The 25,577-nt window shown below is 38.3% G+C and overlaps 1 protein-coding gene across 5 annotated transcripts in view; it reads right to left on the bottom strand.

Annotated features, from left to right (window-relative positions):
• The window catches only part of arvcfb (ARVCF delta catenin family member b), a 187,688-nt gene that overhangs the window by 33,263 nt on the left and 128,848 nt on the right, over positions 1-25,577 (bottom strand). For 4 of the 5 annotated variants that reach the window (XM_087796753.1, XM_087796718.1, XM_087796744.1 and 1 more), the window contains 5 exons: positions 24,648-25,153; positions 12,834-13,017; positions 3,472-3,589; positions 3,194-3,365; positions 800-817 (listed from right to left, as the gene is read on the bottom strand). In XM_087796753.1, coding sequence (XP_087652879.1) covers positions 800-817; positions 3,194-3,365; positions 3,472-3,589; positions 12,834-13,017; positions 24,648-25,153 — 998 coding nt within the window. The remainder of the gene's footprint in view (positions 1-799; positions 818-3,193; positions 3,366-3,471; positions 3,590-12,833; positions 13,018-24,647; positions 25,154-25,577) is intronic. The other variant, XM_087796726.1, reaches the window with a different exon arrangement.

Raw genomic sequence — 25,577 nt, 5'->3', positions numbered from 1 at the left:
TGTTGCATCGGAAGGAAGTCAAAGATTTTGCATTGAAAAGTGGGCGTTATGAGCTCAAAGCGAAGCCCAAACTTCCCTTCTGGGAGACCAGATCATAAACATAAACAGAGTCATTTCTTCTTCACTTCCTCTCTCAGCTCGCAGAAGAATTAAGAGACTGCTGCATTTATGCAAATATTCTTTTCTCCTGAGTTTAGTTGGGCTTAAACAAATAATAAAAGGCGATTTAAGAGATGAATCGCATCTCAAAGCTTCATTAAAACACCCACTTGTATCATTATTTCAAAGGTGTATCGTCAATAGAAGACTTTGGCTGAATAAAGAACTACTTTTCAGCTTCTATTTTATAGACCAAAGTACAAAAAGGAAAACCCAACACAATTATCTGTTACAAAGACACACACACAGAGCAGAGCATGTCTGAAGCAGAGCTTGACAATCCCACTTTAATAAAATAGTAAAGGATCAAAGAGAAGGTTAAATTCAAATATAAATGAAACAAAAAAAAAGTGTGTCGTCTGGAGAAAAGCTTTTAAATATCCTTTGATCTTCATTTCTGATCTATTTGAAACTGATTCGATTAGTCAAGCTCCACTCTGTGAAGCCACACACTTACCTATGAGCTATCTAACTTCCTGAGGAACATCTAACAACCCGTGAAGACTACGGGACTCAAACCACCCGACTTTTCGCGGGTTGTTGGAGGACACACACAAAACGACTTCTATTCTAGAGCCAGAGAGGGAGGATTGGGAGTGGAAGGGAGTCAGAGGAGAAGGGTTGAAAAAGGGCCACTCACCTTGATTAAACCATTCCTCTATAGTTAGCCAAGGAAGCAGCAGCCAAATAAGCATAGAGGAGAAAAAAAGAGGGGCGGTAAAAAAAAGACATCTGTCAAGAGGACCTTTGCAATACATGTGAACAGGTGCAGAAAATCAAGTTGTTGTTTTTTTTTGACAAAGAAGCGAAGAAGAAGCGAGAAGATCAAAGATCAGATTGAACAGATAAGAGAAGCATGTTTTTGTGATAACAAGTACACACAATTACTTGTGTTTTCATCAGATACAGATATACACAATTGAAAGAAAACAATGCAAATAATAATACTTATTCATTACCAAATACAAGGAGTAGAGTAATACAACAAAAAATGTTTGTTTAATTAGTGTTTATTTGATATATACTGTATATATTTATAACATATATAATATAATTATATTTAACCAAAACAGAAAATATTGTTCCTCCAAAATCATGAAAATTGATAAATAATTTAGACACGGGCATACTACATATAAACAACATACTATATTATTATTATTTGGTTAAAAAACAGTTTATTTTTCCCAACTTATTATTACTAGTATTTGCTCTGTATATTTAATTTTAAGGTTTCAAATCTGAATAACAGGTAGGAAAACCAAATGAATACAGTGACGCTTGATAGTTGCTCCTTTGTATTAAGCACTCTGAACTATATATATATAAATATTTATTAAATAAATGCATGTTTAATAAAATATATTTAGTTTATTTTTACTTTTTTTTAATATGAGGCTGAGTCATTGTTTATTACATTTTGTGTTTCTTTTTAATGTCTTGTGCTTTAACATTACTATTTTCAAACTCTTTAGACGTACTGTTCATTAAGAAGTAGTTTAGCTCAAGAAAGTGTGTCAAGTAAGGAAAGATAAGTTGAGTAGAAACAAGCAAAACTCCTCAAAATCCCACAAAGTTTCTCCGGCCTCACAACTGTGGTGTGGGCAGAGCATCAGCTGGTTTATTGTCGCGAGCTGTAGCAATAAAGTGGACGCTAACCACTGCGTTGGTATGTTACTGTGTATGTGACATTAAATCTTGTTAGCGTTACAAACAACAGCCTGTCTGTGCTTCTTTATAGCAGCGTTTAATGCTCTTCTACCTGAGGATCGCCTTTCACCTCGCGGCTCCAGCTAAACGGATCATTATTCTGCACGTGTCCACGTATTCATGTGGATAATTGGCTGCTTTAAACAACGCTGTATCTATGTGGCCACTGTTTTGTTCCGACACACGAGCCAAGGAGACTCTCTGGTGGCTGGTTCGGTGTCAGGGGTCACTGGCGGGTAGTCACAGCTCATTGGCTGACTGATTAATGGCGGCTATTACCGTTCCTACAGCACGGATGTAATGGTGGTGTTTGGCTGAGAGCGTAGATAAAGACCTGGTGTTGTGTTGCTAACAAATTTGTGCCTTGTTTCCTGTCGATGGGAGTCAGATAATGACAAAAGGCCTGTGACCCGGCGGAGCTGACCGTGACAGAGTTCTGGTCCAAGGTGCTCCAACACTAATGAAGTCTATCATTGACTTTTCAGAGGAAGAAGGAGTTCAGAGTTTTTCAAGGTTCGACTGCTTTACTTTCCCTGAATAACAAATCTGATTTATTTTTTTCCCCTTAAGTTGTAATAAAAACTTTTATTTTCTTTGGTTCATAGTAGTTACTACTATACTAACTTTTGGGCAATAGCTTTTTAAGACCCAGAAAATAGTTTATTAGTTTACAACTCATGAAACAAAACTGAAACCAGTTCAACATAAAGTTGAGAACTTTAAGATTTGAATTTTTCTCAGCTTCCCTAAGCAGTGGTTGCGTTATTATTGTTTTAATTTTCTTGTCATAAAAAGCTTGTGTGACATTATTTATTTAATACATTCATTTTTTATTGAAAAATATAGTTAATAACGTAGGCTGCGGGCCAGGTTAAACACACTTTGGACATGCCTGTCTGAATTGAACAATTATTAGAAATTAAAAGAAATGTATTTTTTAATTGAAAATACACTTTAACGTGCGGTATCTAATAAATGTGCTTTTTTTCTACTGCCTGGTTGTGGTCTATGATATTTTAATATTTTATTTTATTCTTCAAAACGATTCCAAATGTTTGTGTGAGTAATGGTAAAGACAAAATGTTGGAAAAAGTACAAAAGTCTAAGCGTCATCTGTTAGTATTTAATTATATTAAAACACTTTTCTATTAGTTTTATTAATCCATTTAGTCTTGTCTGCTCATCATTCTGTATGTGTCCTTTATAGTTACTGTATTGCTATATTATATCCAACAGAAAATAAAGTATTATTCTTAATTTTTGTTCAATTAATATTGATAAAATCATAGGTTCAACAATGAAAGAGTGACGTCTAAATCCTCACCTTTGGCTTTCTTTCCACCAAAGCAACCAGCGTCATCTTTCTTCTTCCTCTGCGGTCCTGCTGAGCCGGGGGCCTGCAGCGCTGAGGGGTCCAGGAACCTCTCGGCCCCGGGCACCTCTTTGTGGACGTGGTACGAGAGGTTCCTCATGATGCACACACAGTTCTCCACAGACTAGATGGAGCGAGAGAAGGGGACGTTTAAATAAGCATAAGCAGGCTAATGGCTCAGAACAAAGTAGGGCATTTGGGTTTGGGGTTAATAATGCATAATCTCCCACCTTATTGTCCATGTCCTTCTTCCCCACGGCTGACTGGAGCGCGTGCAGAAGAGCATCAACCAGACCGTCGCACTCCCTCAGTCTGCGGCGAGCCTCCGCACCATCCGAGCTCACATTTCTGCAGAAACGCATTCGGGGGAAAACTATGAGAAGGACATGTGAAGGATGAATAATTGAAAAGATACAAGTGCAGGAGAGAAAAGAAACGCCAGTTGCTTATTTGATCCTCATGTGCAATCTGCTGAAAAATAAGAAATGACAGCTTTCCTGCTCCAAGAGCGTCTTCTAATGATTTCTCTGTTCAAAGAACAGCGTTTACTGTCGGCGCTGTTTGAAGAAGTTGAGTCTGTTGGCAGCTTTTTTGTGAAAATGAGAACATAAAGCTGCATAAATGTTTGAACTAATTTTATGCTAAAGTATGGAGAGGACACACTTATGTAAGCACGACAGATGATTGTAATGTCATCACGTTTGAATCAGTGTGTTGATTCCAGGCACCAGCAGGGAACAGGAATTACTTTTCATTAACAACTCATTAGAATGTTAATAAGAGGATTCCTTCATTTCACCTCTAATCAATAACCATTTGTGCTTCATTGTGTTTCCCTCACACCTTCAACGGAGCTCACAACTCATGTAACCAGTCAACAATAGCACAAAAGTCGCTATGATTATTCTCAACTATTTTAAAGTTTATTGCAGAAGATGTCTGAAGATAACTTTGAAGAAAAAGTGAGTTAATTAATGTTCTTTCAATTCTTTTCAACCCGTTATAAGTAGTGATGAGTTGATGAAGCTTCATGCATTTTTATTTTCCTCTAGATGTCACTCTCTGCTTTATTATCTAATAGGTTGAGCATTTTAAACAAGGGTTCCATCTACTGAAATCTTAAAAAAATATGACACCGCTTTATTACCACCTTCACTGACACAAATAATACTATTAAAATAATTAAAATATTTATCTGTGTATTTCAAATTGTAAATGCCTTCATCTAAATTATTTAGCTCTTTTTGCGTTTTTTAAACATTTTTTTCTTCACTGTTATTTCAGGTTATATTAATTGTTAAATATATAACATTATAAACATGTGTTGACCATTTGTTCATTGTTTTGGATCTTTAATTTACCATTATTCATTTCTTGTTTTTTTTTCCACGATAAAAAAAATGGATATTAAAGATATCAGGATAAAGTAATTATTTTTACATCATTTTCAATATGGAAAAACATTTTACATACAATATATGTGAGCCAACTGAAATGTAGAGCAAAATTAATTATGTATTTTTGACTTTTGAGTTCAAAAGTGAAGTCAGAAGGCTAACAATGGACAACACTGACTCACAAATAGACCAGAAATGTTTCGGTGAACACAGCAGGAGCTTTAAACAAAAAGCAACGATGTCCTTGAGGAACTCTCCTTTTTTGCTTTTTGCAACACAGTGAAATGATCTTTCTAAAGTCACCCCAGCCCCTGGACGATTCTCATGGTAAGAGCAACAAAAGTGACTCAGCACTGTGGTCGACTGTAATCTCAGAAGAGAGTTGTGTTGTGGATGTGTGTAGCGCCTCGCTCCTCAGCAGGGACTTCCTTTATGAAGACTTCCAACCCACCAAATCCCATTAACCCGACCTCTGGTTAGCCCCGTGGAAGAGTGGCAGCCCGGAGTAGGGATGCTGCAGTGCTGTCTCAACCGGCAAAGTCGGCCGCACATCACGACATGATGCTTTACAGAGACCTAAACAAGCCTGTAAGGTCATGTTACAGCATATGGAAATCACAGTACCAGCGCTCACACACACCTGCACCTGCCTGGCCTTCTCCTGCACATGTCCTCCATCATCAGAGACACAGAGGACCGCTACCAGTTCTGCGCTAATTGAATGTAATCATCTGAAGACACCGGGCAGACAGCGCCCGCCATCTGGACCTGCTCATAAAACCCCACTATCACTCTTCAGCTGTCATAAAATGGTCACTAGCTCTCGTGTAAGCTGATCCAGAGGAGCGAGCGCCTGGATTTATTTGACAGGGCTGAGTCCTGGGGGGGGCGTGAGGTGGGTGTAGACAGACACGGTTTTATCGTCAGCTGTTTCATTGCCAGAGAACAGTTGCCGTCTTCAGGTTTATTGAGGGATGCATCTGCCAGCTCGGCGGTGAGGCTGTCGTCTGAGGACGGGTGATCCGCCGTGACACTTGTAGCTCCAGTCTATCTTTAGTCGCCAACTTCCTCTCCATAAGCAACTTTCATGAGCACTCAAACAGCAACAGCCCATCTGCATCAGACATAACAAGCCATTCAACGACTCAATAAATAACCTGGATGAACATATGATAGCGTTTAATCCGGCAGCTGCTCCTGCTGAAGACCAACCTCTGGTGCACAAACGAGCGTCAGGACCTTCGCTACAGTATTTGCTATCCCCAGAGGGCGCCGGCGACAGATTCCATATTCACGTCTATGAAAACTGCCCGTCGTTACGTTCCTATAACATGGGATTATTGAGTTATTAACTGCTGTAGTTGATCCCACAGATAACAAGGGTCAACATTGATGTCTCTGAAGAGATACTGAGAACAAGTTGTTATGTCTGCAGATGATATGAAGTACTTTATAGTCGCTGTACAATAGTAACAACCCCATGAAAAACAATACAGAGAAAATCCTGAACTCTATTTTCATATTTTCTAAATAATGCAGCTACTTTCTTTCGGGTTTAAATCTACATATAGTACGTGATTCTGAAGTTTTTGAATACTTATTATTACTTTAAAAACAAAAACCTGTTTTTTACACAAAACATGAAAAAGTGCTTTGAGTAATAAGTGCACATAAAACCATTCCGTAAGCATATATACATAATTAAAATAAACAAGTATACTATACTTAAGTCATTATTATTATTAGGACCTTTTTATTAGAATATATCTTTTCTACACTTTTTTATGCATGTGGTCTTTACCTGGGCATTCACATTATTTTAAACAGACATGCATATCAGATTGAAATAAATGTTGCAAATGTTCCAATATTATACGTATATTTTTGTCTTATGCTAAGATCGTGGATTAAAGAGTTTAACCCTTGTGTGTTCTCTGGGTCAAGGTTACCCCGTTTCACCTTGATCCAGAGAAAGCACAAGGGATACCACAAACACATTTGTTTTCGAGCCTTCAGGTCACCTTGACCCTGAGGTAAAGTATTGTTTATCCTGATGCATAGCTAGACGGCTAAACAACAGTATAAGAGACGGACAAAAGATTATCAATCCGTTATCAATGTTAAGTTTTACTTTAGAAACAAAGACATGTCTACGGAAGTGCAGTACTGCCATGAGAGTGAATTTTTATTTACTTGTATTACCAAATACATTAAATTGAGAAGCACGCTCAAAATTTCACTCCCATTGGCAGTACTGCGCTCCCGTAAACATCGTACATGGTAAACTAAAGCTAAACTTTGAACGTCTTTCTCGCTATTGATGTGTTGATGAAGCTTCATGAAGGTGTCCTACCTTTAACATATAAGTAGGTGGCGCTCTCATCCCTTTAAATGATCTTTCAATAGAATAGTTCGTCAGAACAATAGATTATTGTGCAGAGAAAGACATCTAGTGGACTCTGAAAGGACACTGCTTCATGAAGCTTCATCACTAATACGAGATACTAATGAAATGTGTTCAATTTGTTTTGGGAATAATTTTCAAAAACAGTTTGTTTGTTAAATGCAATAAAATATAAAGTGAACAGGAACGCATATGAAGGCATTGATTTTAACCAAGGGCAAAAATAAAATTGAACCAACATAAAATTCTTTAGCTGCGGACAAGTTTATCATTGCTCACGACAGTGATGGATCACTATGCTTTAGAATTTGGTTGGTTTAAAATTTAGTTATGGACAAATCTGATAAACAAATCATTGAGATGTTGATGTTGTTTGCAAAGGAAGCTGCTGTGCTGCTACAAACTCAAAATGAAGCCACTCTTTCTTTCATCTTTTGAGCATAACACAAGCATGTAAGTGGATCATTGAAGCCTTGAAATACCTTTAAAAACAGGAGTACGTTATAACCACCTCTCTTGTACAGTTTTGAACAAATATTACATTTTACATTATTTGACCTTTTTCTGATGATAATGAATAAAACAATCTCTTGCAATTCACTCTCACTAATAGTTACAGTTTTGTGTGAGTGTGTGTATCTGTGTGTGTGCATTTGTGCTTGACAGCCTTCGACGTGATCTTGGCGTGAATGTGAAGGTCAAGTGGCCAGAAGAGAACAAAAGCAGCCATGGGGGAGCAAAGTCTAGATGATGGAGATGGATGGAGAAGGATAGCGAGACAGATGACCTGTACGATCACCCTTCAAGGTCAACAAGGACACTCACAGACTTGTCCGCGGAGTCTGGTGTTTAGCATAATTGAACACAGATGTGTGATTTGCATCTAGATGCTGAGTGTTGTCATTGTGTTGGAAGCATTATGAAGAAATAGACCTTCGATGCACAATGAATCTTTTCCTATTAACCTTAAAAGTAAGTAAGTAAGTAAGTAATTAGTGTTTGTATAGCGCTTTATTAAACAATCAAAAAATACCCAATAAAATAAATACTAGGTCAAGACAAGACAGAGACAAACACAGGAGTCTCAGATAATCAAGGAAAAGTCTGCACAAATAAAAGTGTCTTAAAGTGTTTCTTGAAGGAGTCAGTAGATCCATCAAACACAGAGAGAGAGGAAGATCGTTCCAAAGCTTAGGAGCAACAGTCTGGGATGATTTCTCTCCTCTGGTCCTGAACCGTGTGCGAGGAACCATAAGTAGATTCTGATTCAGACCTAAGAGCCCAAGCTGGGGTGTAAGGCTGGATCAGATCACTGATGGAAGGAGGAGCCTGACCATGAATAGATCTGAAAGTAAGAACCAGAATTTTAAAGTTGATCCTGAAAGAAACTGGAAGCCAGTGAAGAGATTTAAGGATCGGAGAAATGTGAGTTCTCCTACTAGAAGACAGTAGACTACTAGCTAAAAGACAGTCTTAAATCATCAAAGGTATAATGCGACAACAATTCTTTCACTCTTATAAAAGCAAGAATTGTGTGATCCAAAAAAATATTGCTTTTGAATGTGTACTTTAAAAATTTGTAGTGCTTGAAACTATGTGTTGACGTAGCTTCATGAAACACTTTGATTTATCAGAATCTATTAAATGTCACTCTCTGCTCTATAATCTATTGTTTTGAACAGCTATTCTATTGAAACCTCACAGTTTTCTTTACCTGCAGAGAATAGAAAAAAAAACTTCTTCATGAAGCTTCATCAGCCAATTATGAAATTAATTACTTGTAACAACTATGTAACTGGTACTTTTTAAACGCTTGGTTAAATAGTACCAAAAGGACAATGTAACTGTCCCTAAATAATTAATTATAATCATATATTTTGGATTTCCTTTGATACTATTACACTTAGTATGAGTTTGAGTCTTAACTTTGTCAATTGTTCAAGAATGAGTTACGTTTTTTCAGCATTATTTTTGGGAAACATAGTTTGTGTGTATGAAGGGATTTGCCAGACGAGTTCCAATGTGGAGTGGGGGTCCTGTCAATCATCAGTGGTCGTACAGTGCGCATAGTTTGTTTTACGGCAGCGTGACGACACTGAAAGCGCAGGTAAAAACTGTATCCGTCCAATCACATGACCTGATGCCATCTATCTCCCCAAAAAAAAATCAGAATCTGCAGCTGAAACATCAGTATCATAGCGGGACTTATCTAGTGTAAATATCCACTCTGGATAAATCTAGAATTTAAGCAAAAAACAGCAACACTTCATTTATGTAAATAGCATTGACTGTTTAATGACAAACTTAGAAATGTAAAGAACTCGCTACATGTGCAATGATAGCACATGATAGCCTGTATCCCTGTAGAGGACAAGATAAGACATCCATCAAGATTTAATGTAGTGTAATCATCATCTTCTCTCGGCCGAGTTAACAATTTCTCCACAGTATCAGCATTTCTTTCCTGGCGTCCAGGCAACTGAGCGCTGGTTACAGTTGCCATGGCGGCACATCATCGTTAGCAACGCTGGTCTCCACGGTCTGAGCAGTGACTTGGAGAAATGTTGCAACATTTGAACAAGACCAACACAATAAAGCATTTGTGTGGAATAGTTGAGGTTCCACATATTAATACACACAACTAGAATATGGAGAAATATGAATGATTTTCTATCTTAATTCCAGTTAACGCTTTTCCCCTAATTTTGTGGTGATGTAACCAGACTGGTCGTTGACGTGCAGCTGGAAGAAGACACATTTCCATATGTTGCAAGAGTCGCCAGCATCTGCCAGAAGTTTCAACATTAGCGTTGAAATTAAACTAAGTTAGCTTTTCTAATAAGTTACATGCAGATGTTTGGAGGCTACTCGATTACGGACAGATCTTCAAATCCAAGATTCTCTGAAGACCTCGCTGCAGAATAAACAGGAACACATGGAGCGGTGAATCAATCCGAGCTGATTAGGAAGATTTGGCTGTTGATGTTAGAGCAGTGAGCGGACGCATGAAGATCTACTGCAGATCAGAGGCGAGACCGACTTGGACGCTTAGGCACAGCTGGCCCGGACACACTCACATCTCACGGGTGTGTCACTCTGAGATGGAGCCAGAGTGACAGATTCAACAGTGATGCTAGAAAATGTATTTGTGGAAACTTGGAAGTTAATAAGAAAAATTCTGATGGTTTCAACTTTAGTTCATAACAGCAGTGCAAAACTACAGCCAAATAATACACATTTTTTGAGCTCATCATTTCTAATATTTTGGTATAAACCAATCTTAAATGCTAAGCAAGAATTGAAATTTAAGGTTTTATTTTAGAACAAAGAATACGGAGTGACATTTTGCCAATGACCACGGGCAAGAACCAAAATACCATTTTTTTATATATATATATATATTGTGCAATTAACAGGGGTGTAAGAAAATATTGATAAAGCAATATTGTTTTATTATTTATTATAGTTATTTAATGTTTATATTTCAATAACATGTGTAAAAATTGTTTTATTTACAATTTACATGCAGATGCTCATGGTGTATTTTTTGTGTTGTTCCCCTGTATATAACCTCCGTTTCTTTCCAATACACTATCCTGGTTACTAACAGTTTGTGTTTTGTATACAAAATAAACAGACAAAGAACATGCTTGATCATTAATTAAGATATTTTTTAAAGTAGAATACTTAGATCATTAACATTCAAATGATCTACTTATTTATCAATTGGACTAAAGCAGAGTAGAATACTCACAATTGCATAGTATATTTAATCCCTACCATAAAATTTCACCTCAAAACAGAATTAAGTTCAAACATGTTCTTGTAAATTATATATATATATATATAACCCATAATTAATTCATGTTAATTAGATGTTATATTGAAGTATTAAGTGTGACAGATGAACTGGACAAAGCTTTAAATAATCCCTAAACCATATTGAACATTCACTAAGTGTTTTGTTTCTCCAGCATATGACGCTACTGTGTCCTTACCAAGGCAGAGACGAGCGTAAACAGACAAACTAAATCAGCCGTGCTGTTGTCACAAGACCGAGATTTCCACTGAGTGTTCAATTAAGCTTCATTCAGCTTTAACAAGCTAGAGACTTAATTTGAGTGATCAGTTAATTGGAACTTGTTTGGATCTCAGCTAATTCTGCTCATTACGAAAAAACGCAGCTTAAACAAGGTCATGGGAGGTTGTTTCAAGCCAAATGGATTTTCAAGGGAACTTAAGTGACATGAAATCTATGTGGACACAAATCTGTAGGCTTGTCGTTTTCATAGGGAGTCTGAGAGCTTTTCTGTGAGCTGGAGAGAACATTCTTTCTATTATTTCATTAAACATTAATACCTCTAGCAGCTCACTCCTGACATTGAAACTAGGTTACTAAATTGATCAAATAAAATAAAAAATGTCTCGCTCAAAATGACCATCCTGAGCTATCTGGAGTAACCCACAGTGTTTTTCGGTTTTGTCATTTCATTAGAGATTGGATTACTTTTGGACCAACCAGACTAGTAAATGTGTGTAAAATAATTATTATTATTTGTTACAATTAAAATGCAAATATTGATGGTGTTTTTTTTAAATATTTGTGTTGAAATTCAACTTCTGGCAGTCATTATGTCATCTGCAGCTGCAAGAAACAAACTAACATCCAGTGAGATCCCTGTGGTAACTTAGGACGAGAGGATACAGTTGAGTCCAGCAGCTTATAAAGCTGATGTTTGAGGAAATATGGGTTTCAAAACAAATGAAAGCAGTTGCGACTTTGCCAAGAGTCATGCGGTGTGTAAACTCAGCAACACCACAGTCAAGTTCTCTGACAATACTACAAATATATCCTACACTATCGCAATATATCATAATTTATATTCATATTGTAGTCCTGTATCGTGATATGTATCGTATTACCAGATTATTGCCAATACACACAGATAGTTTCAATAGAATTGATTTCTGAAGCAATAGATTTTAGAGTAGAAAGCGCCATCTGGTGTTCAATAAAAACTCATTCTGTTTCGTAAAGCTTAATCAAATGGTCTCTTTAGTACAATATATTTTAACATGTACTTCAAAAAAAGATGTTCATCTTTATAGTTTTAATACATCAATAGTTTTTTGATGAAATAACCCTAAAGGCTAAAGGGTCAAACATGTGAGTCCAGTTTATTTTTGGAGAGTCATTTTCAAGGAGCATACTTGGTTTTATGGAGAGGACAACTGTGGTGACCCCACTGACACCAGGTGCAGTGGACAAGTGTGACATTCAGAGAGCAACTCGGATTTTAGGCTCTGCGTGAAATTTATGGACCCCCAAAGAATGTGTGCTTTTTTACTTCTTACCCGTGTGTGAGTAAGTTACGAGCTGAGGCTGCATCGTAGATATTTCTGGACAGAAGGTTCATTGACTTCACCTTTAAATAACTCATGCAATTGTTTCATGAATATTAAAACACTTGATTACTGAATGTTGAATGATTTAAATACGAGTCTAACTAGTTTCAATTTTAATATTACAAAACTTTTTTAATTATAAATACGGGGCTTAACTTCTCTCTCTAAATATTTATGACTAATTCAAATGCTCTAACTTCTGCTGACTCAGTATTAACTGCAATAGTATTGTACAGTAAACCTTTGTAATGATCTAACCAAGTAATATTTTCTTATTATAGTAACACTTCTGTCCTGTTTGAGGCAATAGAAAAAGTCTTCCTCGAACGATATCTATCCATTTTGTCATCCCCCCATCAGACATGCTGACGCAGCACAAGTGTACCTGAGGCAGCCGGACGTGTTCTTGAAGACGGTGGTCCACTCAGCATCCCGGGGCTTGGAGTCCTCGTTGGGTTCGTGCTCCCAGCCCGAGTGTGGGATGATGACCTCGTTGGTCATGGTCTGCAGGCCGTGATTGATGATGACCATCTTCAGGGGTTCATAGGACGACAGATTCCAAAGTGTTCCTACAGGAGGGGGTGACAGGCAGTGGATCAGACTATGCTTTTAAAATCAACTTTAATAAAGTCTTGTAGAGAGGTGACAAAATGGTAATTTATGAAGCCGGAATTGAACCCCAACCTCTACATATCTTGGTCATTGAATTTACCCTGGCCTTTGTTGCTTTTATATTAAACAAAGAAGAATGTGTTTACATGAAATATTAAGCTTGTTTGAATAACACTAACAGCCCATACAGCCCTTGAACTTAATCGCTCCTGTTCTGAACCAATATTAACATGAAAGAAGCTGCTGGAACTTCTGAGCATTTTTTTTGTCCACATTCCTTGAAGCATGAAGAAGAGAAAAATAATTCAGAAACCAAATATAGTTATATTATTTTATAGTTGTGCGAGCATAAAAGACATAAAAAGTAATCACTGAAATGAAAGCCTGATTGTTATTTAATGTAATGCACGACTCAACTATACCAAAGGGCTAGTATTTCTTTTTATATTATTTCTAAATGACTATCAAAGGCTTACTAAGTGCTATGTAAAAAAGAAGGATAAAATAGCTAATAAACGGCTATACATGCTAATGTAGCTAAGGTAAATGTCTAATTGTGTTCCAGTTAACATTCTTATAGCATCTAGGGTAGCATCTGGGCAAGTATCTGAAGAACTAAGAAATAGCTAGCACCAAACTTCATTAAAGATCTAATCCAAACCCCCTAGGACCTTACAATCCCTAAAATCTGATCTTTTAGTTATTCCACAAATCTCTAAATGTAGATTTGGAGCCAGGGCCTTCAATTTTCCAGCTCCTCTGCTGTGGAACCAACTACCGGCTTCAGTCCGGAGTACAAACACCCTCTCTATGTTTAAAAACAATCTTAAAACCTTACTTTTCGATAAAGCCTATAATTAGGACATACTCGGGCTTTGCCTGAATCTTTCTGTTTACCTTAGCTGCTATAGGCTTAGAATGCTGGAGGAGACACCGAGCTCTGTATATCCTTCCTTTTCTGCATTACATTTATCACCTGTGCGGTCTAAACCTAGAAGTTTGAGGACGTGAAAATTTGTCGGTTCAAGTCCCGCTCCTGGCATTTTATTAATAAGATAGTTTGTTAGTTTAGAAATACATAATTTTCTTAAATATATATTCAAAAATTTGATAATTTGGTAGAAAGTATCTCTATTGCTCTAGCCCAGACGATAGGTTGGTTTTTAGTTTGTTAATGATTTGGTTTATTCTGGAGTATAATAAAAATATGTTTTAATTTGGAATGAAACAAGGAGCATAATTAAACATTATTATCCATCATTAACTTCAAGTGATTAGATTAAAGGCGCTACAAAGGGGGAAAATGTACTGAGAGCCCCACTTTAAATACTTCACCAGCCTGCACTTTTTTCCTTGTGTCTGCTTCACTGATAATGCTCTTGTAAGGTATTAAAAAGGTGATTTAAAAACACAATGCAGCGCATGATAGCTACATTTACACCAACATATGGGACGGTAACATTAGCAGACAACGTGCCCATTAGAAGCTTTATTGCGTCTCATTGTTGACTTTTGCATAATGGAGGTTTAGTTTAGGATAATAATAATAATAATAATACATTTTATTTGTATGGCGGCGCCTTTCAGGTCACCCAAGGTCACCTTACAAAACAGGAGTGACAGATCATAGCATCAATAAAAACAGAACAAACAAAGATCGAGATAAAAGTGCAGTGCAGAGTGTCTGGTTCATAGGGAATGTGCCAGTTTGAACAGGTGGGTTTTAAGTCGAGATGTGAATGTTGTGATGGAGTCTGACTGTCTTATGTGTGGTGGGAGGGAGTCCCAGAGTTTTGGTGCCGAGCAGCTGAAGGCTCAGGCACCCATCGTGCTGAGGTGTGACGTGGGGGTGATTAACAGTCCAGCAGAGGAGGAGCGGAGGGAACGGGAGGGAGTGTAGTCATGGAGAAGGTCGCGGAGGTAAGTGGGGGCTAGGTTGTGGAGAGCTTTGTAGGTGAGGAGAAGATTTTTGTAGTGGATGCGGTATTGAACCGGGAGCCAGTGGAGTTGGATGAGAACAGGGGTGATGTGGTCAGATGATTTGGTGCGGGTGATGATCCGGGCGGCTGAGTTCTGAATGATCTGCAGTCTGTTGATGAGTTTGGTGGGGAGTCCGGTGAGAAGGGCGTTGCAGTAGTCGATGCGTGATGTGACAAATGAGTGGACCAGGATTTCAGTGCTAGATTGGGTCAGTGATGGGCGGAGTCTGGAGATGTTGCGGAGGTGGAAGAATGCGGTCCGGGTGATGTTTTGAATATGGGGTGCAAATGAGAGGGTGTTGTCCAGTATGACGCCGAGGCTCTTGACTTGGTGGGAGAAGGGTACAGGGATGATCTCTTATTCTCTTGGACAGGTTTTCTATTGGGCTTGGGCTGGAAACTATCTTTCCGATCTGGCTGCTCTACTGTGATATTTAAGAACCTTCAACGCCGTTTCTCCCGGTTCTAACAGATAAAAAGAAGAAATCTCACTTTGGCCAATTTTCTGTGATTAAAAAAAACAACATATACCAATCTGTGTTCTCTTACTGGTCTAAACGGGTCACCGGACCATCGTTGACTAGGGCCTGCAGGTTCAAAGCAAGTTGAAGAGGGATCTGCAAATAGCAACTATGAAGCCAAGAAACTGCACAACTGACACTAATTCCTTGGCGCGCTGACTTGTTTCACCCCTTCTGCAACATTTAAAGCGAGCCACTTCTAAACATGTGCGTCCTCGGGAACAACAGCTGGAGGCTACAGTGTTTAAACTCCTCTCTGCTTCTTGGCCATGAATACGTAAACTGCAACACTGCACTGTTGGCACACACACACACACACACACAAACACACACACACACACACACACACACACACACACACACACACACACTAGTTGGTCTGTGAGGCTGGTCTACTGTAACAGACCAGAGCAATCGCTCCTTTAAACAAATCCTGTACATTTTTCCAGGCGGTCAACATTTCCTCGATCAAGATGGCCACACACAGGATCGGGACGTCTCTCTGGACCGAGCCGAGCTAAAAATAACTGCAGTCCTTCTGTTGTCTGCGGAGAGAAGCACTTTCGTCCACCGTGAAATTAATAACAGGGAAATCTCATTAGGCTAATTTGCATACTTTGTTATCGTGGCATTTTCATATGTGAGTGCTTCCCCTGACTTCCATCCGTCTCTGTCACATTACGCGTCCAGACAGCGCAGCTCTGCCTGCGGTTACAGCTGGTGACGAGGCTGCAGGCTCGCTGTGCGTCACTGAAGATGCTGGTGGAGGACGCTGAGGTAAGGTCTGCTCTGTGGTCACACTCATGCTGTAACACTAGTCTGACGTGGTGTCAGGATAATAATTTTCAACTATTACTCATTTACTACTTTCAAGAGTTTTCCAAAAATTTGCATTTTAAAGCTGACACTTGATTCTAGACAGATTTTAAGTACAAAACCATTGAAATATATATTTTTAATTAAGTTTAACACAATGACTTATGACCTTTTTCAATTCATCCCACTCATAGTGTTTATTTATTGTATATATATATATATATATATATATATATATATATATATATGTATATAATCTGAGAAAATGTCATACAAGTTAAGCCAATACCAAGAATTGAATTAACATCTTTTTAATGATTAAATTACATTTAATTTCCAATATATATATATTTTTTTATAAAACTTACTACTAAACAGTTCAACTTAGAATTCCTTTACATTTTGCATTAAACTTTTCTAAAGAAAAAAACACTTAAATGTATGCTATTAAAGGTTGAGTTAAATATCACGTAATTTATATATTTATGGCTAAAGACTTCAACATAATAGTCTAACATATGTTGTGTAGTTCATAGATTATGTTTATATTATTTCTCTAAGTGTACTGTATGTGTTAATATATTGTTATTTCTTATTATTACTCCGAGTTTACTGTCTTACTATTTGTATTTTGTAATAATTTTTTTTTTTTGTCTTACTCAATAACTTAACCCTATGTGACAAAATGGTATATTTCTTTTTTAAATCTCTATCTCTTTAATGTAACAATAACAATAATTTTAATAATATTCTTTATTATATACCAAGGAATATTGAGGGTTATATATTGTCTGATCAAAGGAATTCAATAGATTATATGATTCAGATTTACCTTTAATGCTTCCCCTGCTTAAGTAAAAGGTTCTTGTGAATTGACACGTGAGAGAAACTCAAAATAAATGTTGCTGTCAACACTTCGACATTAACACAGCAAACACTGGTTGTCAAGCGACAGGTTGACATCTTGATGACTACAGAGTGTCATTAGTGTCAGTTGACGTCGCGACTAGAAAAGCTTTGGTCAACAAACACGAGGCAGCGAAGCTGAAGTGGAGAACGACAAAGAATAAATAAGATAAGGGGGAACATAAACTGTTGACTCCCGTGTTTACATTTGGGCTACATGTAATGAAAATACTCTGCTGCGCTTTAAGTTGTAATGAAATACGAAGCGAAATGTTAATAAACAAGATTTTGTATTTTGAATGAACAATCACTTCTATATACTGTATATATAAATATACTGTATATATGTCTAATAATGGGTTAACTTATTCTATTGCCAACCAACATATGATGTATTTGATAGTGGTTTAAATAAAGATTTGTTATTGACATAAACTAGAAGAAATAGCATGTTGATTATGGTTGGTTGAAACTCATGATTTTACCCTATTCCTTACTTTACCTTTTATTACGGATTTTCCAAAGAATCCAAAACATTCCCCAGCCAGAGAGATAATGCAGGTTGACTCCCAGTTGAACAAAGTCACTTCTTTAAAGAGCCTGCCTCAGGTTATCGGTAAGATAAATGCCAGACACAGATTAGGTATAAATCATATATCCTTGATCTTGTTCTGTCAGTCCATTTGTCATGCCTGCAGGGGAAGACAGTTATGAAAGTAGAAGAATAGAGTTTTGAAACAAGGACTATGGCGTGATAGAATTATGTGACAATCTTCTTTGAGGCTGCGATGTTTCTCTGTGAATCCACCGCAGTACATTTTTATTGAGTCTTGCGCTTGAGCGATGCAACAACAGAAAAATGATTTGCGTGTCGGACTGGTGTGGGTTCTCATAACAAATTGCATTTTAATAAATGAGGTTAGCAAGACGAGGAATCTTATCATAACCACGTTTAGGCTTGACAAGACTTTCTTGAGTAGAGCGAGATATTAAATCATAAACGGATGATTCAATTTTATATCAAAACATATAGTTGACTCTGCTGGTTACGTTACTGATCCCAGTTCTTCTGCTGAAAAGTGTTTACTCAAACACTTTTGAAAAAGTGTTACCAAAAAGATGGGAGGGGATGCATAGCAAATTCAGAGGACTGGCCTTGTGTGCCGTGCTTCAAAGTGTGCTTGATTCTTAGGAGCAGCTGTGAAACTTGCCATTAAAAGAATGTTTTGCCATGTTTATTAAGGGATGGTTGCTTTATTCATTTAGCCTCTGAGGTTGCCAGATGTGCTCGGTGCTTCTTTTCGTGCTGCTGCTCCACATTTGAAAAATAAAAAGCAAAATGATCGTCTGTAGAACACTAATTAAAAAGCAAACTATGTTACTTAACCCAGTTAATTTAATGATTCTAAATAAACCTGGATGGTGCTACGGTAGGTGTGCATTTACAGAAAGGCATCTAAAATCACCTCCTGTGCCCTCGACTGCAAGACTGTCTAATTTGAATGCTCAGCATTTTCAACTGAAACAGAAACTTCATGGTCAGGGCCAGAAACATGCACTGGTAGCTGAACTTTTCCTACTTGTTGGCCTTTCTTCGATCTGACTCCTTCCCTCAAAAAAAAAGAAACATGTTTTCTTCAAGACAACAATGTCACTCACTACAACACTACATTTTAAAATTCCACAAGGACATGTTTTGTGGAAAAATATTTTTCATGAAAAGAGAAAGATTATTCAATTTTTTTCCTTTTTTTTCCCTTTACGGATTAAAATATTTTCGTCAGGGAGATTTTACTTATTATCAATTGGTTGTCAGGTAGTTCAAAATGAAGGAAAACATGTACCATAAGACCAAGAAAACAAGCTATAGCTTTCATCATTTAAGTGCCGCAGGTATGACACTCACCTGACAACATGTTAAGATTCAGTCACGCCAACTTTCTCCTGGTTTTCTCCTCGTCGCTTCACCCTAAATCACCTGCAGGATCCCTGCTGCTCTCCCTCCACATATGCCAGAGGCGACCTGACTGCCTTCCTATTGTCACGACTGTGATCCATCAAATCGACAGCAACACGGATCGTGTTTTATCTGAGATGACAAGGTGTCGTGTAAATGACCATCTTCATCCTGTTTCCTGCCATTTCCAGACCACTGCGGTCCGATCAGGTCCAGTGGATTTGGCTGAAACCTGCCAGCTTGTCGGATGTGGTCGCGGGAGAATCTTCATGTTGCAACAGCAGCTGATGCTAAATATTTTAATCACACCACCTGCTACATTTCTTTAGATTGATAGAGAAATCCATAGATTTGATCGATGAAAGTTGTCACCTCATCAAAGATGGGAGGGAAATCAATGTCTGTATATTTTTCCAGTTTCACTTCACTTCACTGTTTTAATTCTTTTCCATTTTTCAGTGAAAATATTTATCATTTCATGAGTTCAAATTATATAATATAACAATAGAATATAACTACGTGAGGGGACACTTTATAAACCCACAGTGTATAATTAAATCAATTAATCAACATTGTGTTGAAGTAAAATAAATAAATACCCTTGAGAAAACAAGAATTAATGCACGTTCCTCACCAGTGTCCAGTCAGTCAGCACATTAGAGTCTTTGAATCTCCATTAGCATTTCACAAAGAAGTTTTCGCATAAACAATCACATGTAACATGAATTATTTTAATAAATAATAACTGATGATTACAAATCTGCTTCTTTAAAGCTCAGGTCACAACATGATTAATGATTGAATTACTAGTAGTGTTTTCATTTCGAGACTTATTGTTAATGCAGTGTTTTTTGGCCTTACAATGCATGTATTTAAAATGTAACTTAATTTTAAATAGAAACTTAAATAGAACTTACTGAACAAAAAACATTAAATTCTGATTCTGTAAACTATCTTTAAAAGAATAAATACTGATTTAACTGTGAATGTTTTATAGTGTAATAGGCGTCATTAAATATGTAAAGTTTAATTGTTTAAAAGTAAATAATTTTAAGTGTTTCTGTTCACATTGTTAGACTTATTTAGCCTCAGGGTAAAAAGGTGAAAACATTTATGATCTTCCTTCATTGAGTTTGGATCTGTCGACTTGTCGTGACAGGCCAACAATTCCCAGATCAAAACAGTGTCTCCTTATTTGTCACTGAGATTACATGTCAGCGGTGACGAGCCCGGAGTCGCGTTTCCGTCTGATGTTAAACACAGGCAGCCATCTCCCACGTCACCTGCGGGGACCAGGACGAGTCCCAAGAAGTCGCTGGTGCCGAGCCGGAGCCTAATTTAATTATCCTAGCAGTGCCGGCGGGCATGTAGCTCTTGGAGGAGGGCTATTAACTTAGTTCTGCCTATTACTGATCCACCTCTCTCCTCCTTCCTGCCTCCTCATCTTTCACACCAGCCTTCATGTGCTTAGTGGTACAAGAACACACAAACAAGCTCACACCATGTTTCCCCGCTACACGACTCTGAATGGACGTCCTATTTATTAGAGGCTGATGTTAAGTGGCTGTGAAATTCTATTGTGGTTGTGTAGTTCAAAAGCACTGGACTATGTTCTTGTATTACAGGTCTTTCATGGACTGCAGGTATTTTAAATATAAAATGCAAATTGTTTATTAAAGGTAAGGGTAGTTTACATGGATGTGATGATACTACATTACAAGAAGTACATTTTTACTTAAGATACACATATGGTGACAAGTCTGGAATTCAACACACAACAATATCATAGTTGTATTGTAAGTAGGGTTGTCAAATACAGTATATGATGTTGCATTGTGTACTGCTAGTGAAATGCCAGAACCGGGTACAATACTTTAAAACATTCATGATGAGTTCTTGCAGGTTAGTAAAGCCCCCTTTCCTCATTTACTACTATTATAATAAATAATTGATGTAAGTCAAGCCAGCTGCCCATTGACATGGGTGTAGCATTCATTTGTGACATCAAAATGTAGAAGTGGAGAGGAGTCAACTTGCAACTTAATAAATTATAGCCAACTCTACCAAAACAAAAGAATATTTTTTTATTTATTTGCACTTAATGAAATAAACATGATAAATGTTTTTCTTTTTATTATTTCATTCTGTTTTCATTGCTACAATGGTTTCATGCATTTTTACCATTTGTTTTATTCCTTCCCCATAGTATCATAAAAAATGTAGTGTGTCAAAAAAAAAGACTGATCATGAAATTGAGAGTCATTTCAAATCATTTTAACACTCCCAACACTACCTTCTTGGCATTTTCACGAAATGAACGGGAGATCATAAAACTTTTCGCAGTACTTCCTGCGAAAGACAGAAAACGGCCTTAAGAGGATCTTGTATCCGTGATTTTTAAGTTTTTTTTTCAAGAGTTCAGGGAAAGGTAGGCCCGATAATTAATTTCTGAGCTCATTTTTGCCCTTTCTGTGGCAGCCACATAACTTATTCCTAGACTTTGTTACAAGAAGATTCCACTAGCGTGTGACAGGCGGAGCCTTCGGCCAAACTCCACATTAAAAGGATATTGTATGAATAACGCTGCAGTGGAGGAGTGAAGGGAGCTTTGCCCCTGTGGTCTGAATACACCACCTGCCTCATTAGCCCTCCTAATAAGACTTGAAAATCAACATTTCCAGAAGAACTGCAAGCGAGCGGCAAGAAAAAATGGGAGGGGGAACGTTAAAACTATTACTGTCTGTTTGTTAGTCGGAAAATGAACGAGCTCCCACGTCACTCACTCGGAGCTCCGAAAAAACAGACTCTGTGGTTTTTACAGGGAAAAGCCAAGCCTCAAACAGCAAACTCTTAAAACACATGGACCAAGAAAAGGGGGCTATATTTAAAACCCCCAATTATATATAATTGTAGAAAAAACAAGGCCCGTGAGCAGAGCTGGCGTCGTGACCAGCCTGTTTTCACTGGGGCCAGAGTAGGAGAAGGAAACCTGAGTACAGCAGGCGGGCGCATAGAGGCAACAAGAAAGGAATATACGGCAGATTATTTTTGGGCTGGGTGAGGTGGACCACATGGGGCACGGTACAGCATCTCTCGTCCTTCTGAGCTTTTTGTGTGGTGGTGCAGAGTTATTTTTAGCTACAACAGAGAGAGACACTGTTAAGGCAATCAGTCCAGCTGCACCACAGTCATCACTCACTGCTCGGCTGTGAACACACACTCACAAAAACACACACACGGACCAACATGCGTTTGTTTTTAATAACCCAGAAGATGTCTCTCTGAGACAAACCATCGTGGAGCTATAATATGCAAACTGACAACTCTCCCGTCAACTGTGACATCATCAAGTCCTCCCTCATTTCCGGCCTTTAACCCCTTAAATTGGTGGCCGACACCCTCATTTTCATCCTCCAAAGAATGTTCGACTCAGCTCTAAATGAAAACAGCAGGCACAGCCACCAGTCGATGAAAAATATTTTCGGACAATTCCATTGCTGTTCTTGTCGAAACATGGACAGTAGTCGCTCTTCAAGGTCACCATTAAAGTTGTTAACGTCCTTCACCTCTCTGGCTAGCCTCCTCAATTCTCTGGCTAGCCTCTGTGGGTCAAGGTGACCCGAAGGCCTGAAAACAATTATTTTGTGGGATCGATTGGCAAGGAGAACAACCTCCACCACTGCATACGTATTTTTTGGCTACCAGGGAGCCAAGGGATTCCACAAACACATTTGTTGTCAGGCCTCCCGGTCACCCTGACCCAGAGATAACACAGGGGTTAAGACTAATAGGGTTGGAACTCGCATTTTTATCCTTGAAATGCTTGGTCTCTGCAACATTATTTGGAAATATTACTTTTAATAGTAGGCTCAGCATTACATCTATGATGTCTACTACCTCAACTAACATCTCGTTTTTTCTCGATATTATTCTGTCCATTTTCATTCTGCACTCCAGTAACCCCAATCTTTGGGATTTATCTGAAGGTCTGCCCATTGAGTCGAAGCTATAAAAAAAAGAAGAAAAAAGATCCGATCCGCTAGCTGTCAATTAAAACTGATTTAGTTTTTCAAGATCAATGGATGCAACTAATGAAATGTTGTTCTGTGCACTATTGATTTGGGTGATTATTAAGGTACATCAACATGCTTTGAACATTCAGCAATTCTCCAAATATTTATATTTATTTTATTTTCCAATTTTGTATTAGGTAGATCATTGTAACTTGCTCATTTTATAAGTAGCTCACATGATAAAAGGGTGTGAGCGCCACTGATATGTTCCTCAAAATTCCATTGTTATACTTAAATGGTTGCACGGTAAAGCATGTGACACATTATCTTTAGTTTGCGCCTCAAAAACCGGATATATTTCACAGCAACAAATGATGGTTAAAGTGGGTTAGGTCAAAGCTTTTCTAGTGGAGAGAAAGCTCCACAAACATGAGAAGGTTTATTCCCTAGGTGGCAGTCAGCAGGTCAGGCAGGAGGAGCAGTAACATGACACCTCCATCAATTGTTGCCTCAGCTAGTGAACAATGGACACCTAGTAATCTGTATTAACCTGTCTGTTGTTCAGTGCATACTTAAGTGCTTCACTCAGGCTGAAATCATTGAAGTGACTAAACAACATTCATACTTTTTGTACCTTAATATAAGTTGAACCTTAATGTTTATGTTACTTAATTAAAAGCAGGGACAAATGAAGCAAGATTAATGGAGGATAAACTAAATAAATCCATCTGGATTTGATTGGATTGCAAAAAAAGCACACTAATTAATTGTTGGAAAAATCAGTCACAGCAGGTAAACTACAAAATCAGCAACTGGAAAAACGATTGTGCCAAAAAACAGCCTCTACTTACTTATTCATTTCATTACAGTTAATAACATCAATTAATCTGCACTGTAATTGCAAATAACAGTCGTTTTTTTTTGTTAAGGTATGAACACAACTAATTTGGCCCATACTTGCATTTGAACCATTATTTTCCCATTAACATATTTTATAACTTAATTCAAATAGCTTTGACTAAAAACACATTTTCTGGCCAACCATTATAAAATTCAGCTGTGCACTCACACTGTACAGGATTTAGTTCTGCAATGGTTGCACTTCTTGCACCCAGGTACTTGCATTCGGTGTCAAAACAACTTGTTACTGGCTCTTGAGTTGCATCTAACAAAGTAGATAAACTTTCTTGGGGTGGGTCTAAAGTTAGTGGATATTCAAAACGGTGCATCAGAAATTTCAAAAGAAAGAAAAAGCTTCGTTCATCAAATCTCTCTTCTTCTGATTTTGCCTCAAATGTGTTTCATCCCTAGCTCCCTTATTGCATGACAGTGTATGGCAGACAATTTTCATCAAATGATCCTATATAACTTGGTTATTTAAAACAAAAGTTTTACCTGTGATGAGCTCTCGGACCTCCATGTCATTAGTCTTCCTCAGGAGGCGGACGAGCGCCGGGATACCGTCACAGTTTTTAATGGCCACCTTGTTGTCGTTGTCTTTGCCATAAGAGATGTTGCGCAGAGCTCCACAAGCTTTGCGGTGGACTTCAGACTTGGGGTGGTCGAGGAGCCCCACCAGCACCGGTATACCCTTCAGCTGACGCACGTCCTTCTTGATTTTGTCGTTTTCGTAGCAGAGGTGTTGCAGGTACGCCGCGGCGTTGGACTTGACGGGGTCAATGGGGTGGCCCAGCATGGCGATGACCTCGGGCAGGTCGGGGTCGCGCCAACGCGGGTCTTTTCGGATGCTGTCGATGGAGGGCGAGCGACGCCCGCCCATGCGATCCAGGCTGGCCATGCTGCCTCTCTCCGGCTGGGCCAGCGGTGCGGAGTACATGCCGTGGATGTAATGATGGCGCTCGTCGATCATCTCTCCCTCGATCGGGTCATCGGGGTACCCTCTGGAAGACACGCAGGAGAGGACAGTGAGAAGGAGGGATATGGATAAGGTAAATGGAGGGTGACCGAAAGAGACTTGTCTCCGAGAAAAATGAGGCAGTCAGAGAACAGAGTTTGAGATAAGCCATCCAAGGTGGGAGCCGCTGACTAATGAGGGGGTCGAAGGACAGAAAGACTGAGCAAGCAGACCTGGATGACGGAGTACAGTGAAAGAAAGAAAGACCGGGGGACACCCGGTGGTATACGGTTTTAATCCCCGTCCATCAGACATGATGGTGAATCCAATGTATTATTATTAAAAGAGAAATAGAGGAGCACTTTAGCTGTGGCATTTAAATGATTCACTTTCTGTTCCCATGCCTGACCACTTTCATTTATACCGGCATTTACAGATGTTTCTCCAGGGACGACCCTGGCATCACATCA

The sequence above is a fragment of the Callionymus lyra genome, chromosome 1, assembly GCF_982586985.1.
Source record: "Callionymus lyra chromosome 1, fCalLyr1.hap1.1, whole genome shotgun sequence".
Lineage (NCBI taxonomy): Eukaryota > Metazoa > Chordata > Actinopteri > Syngnathiformes > Callionymidae > Callionymus > Callionymus lyra.
The sequence above is the reverse complement of the archived record's forward strand: the minus strand, read 5'-3'. Positions and strand labels throughout refer to the sequence as shown.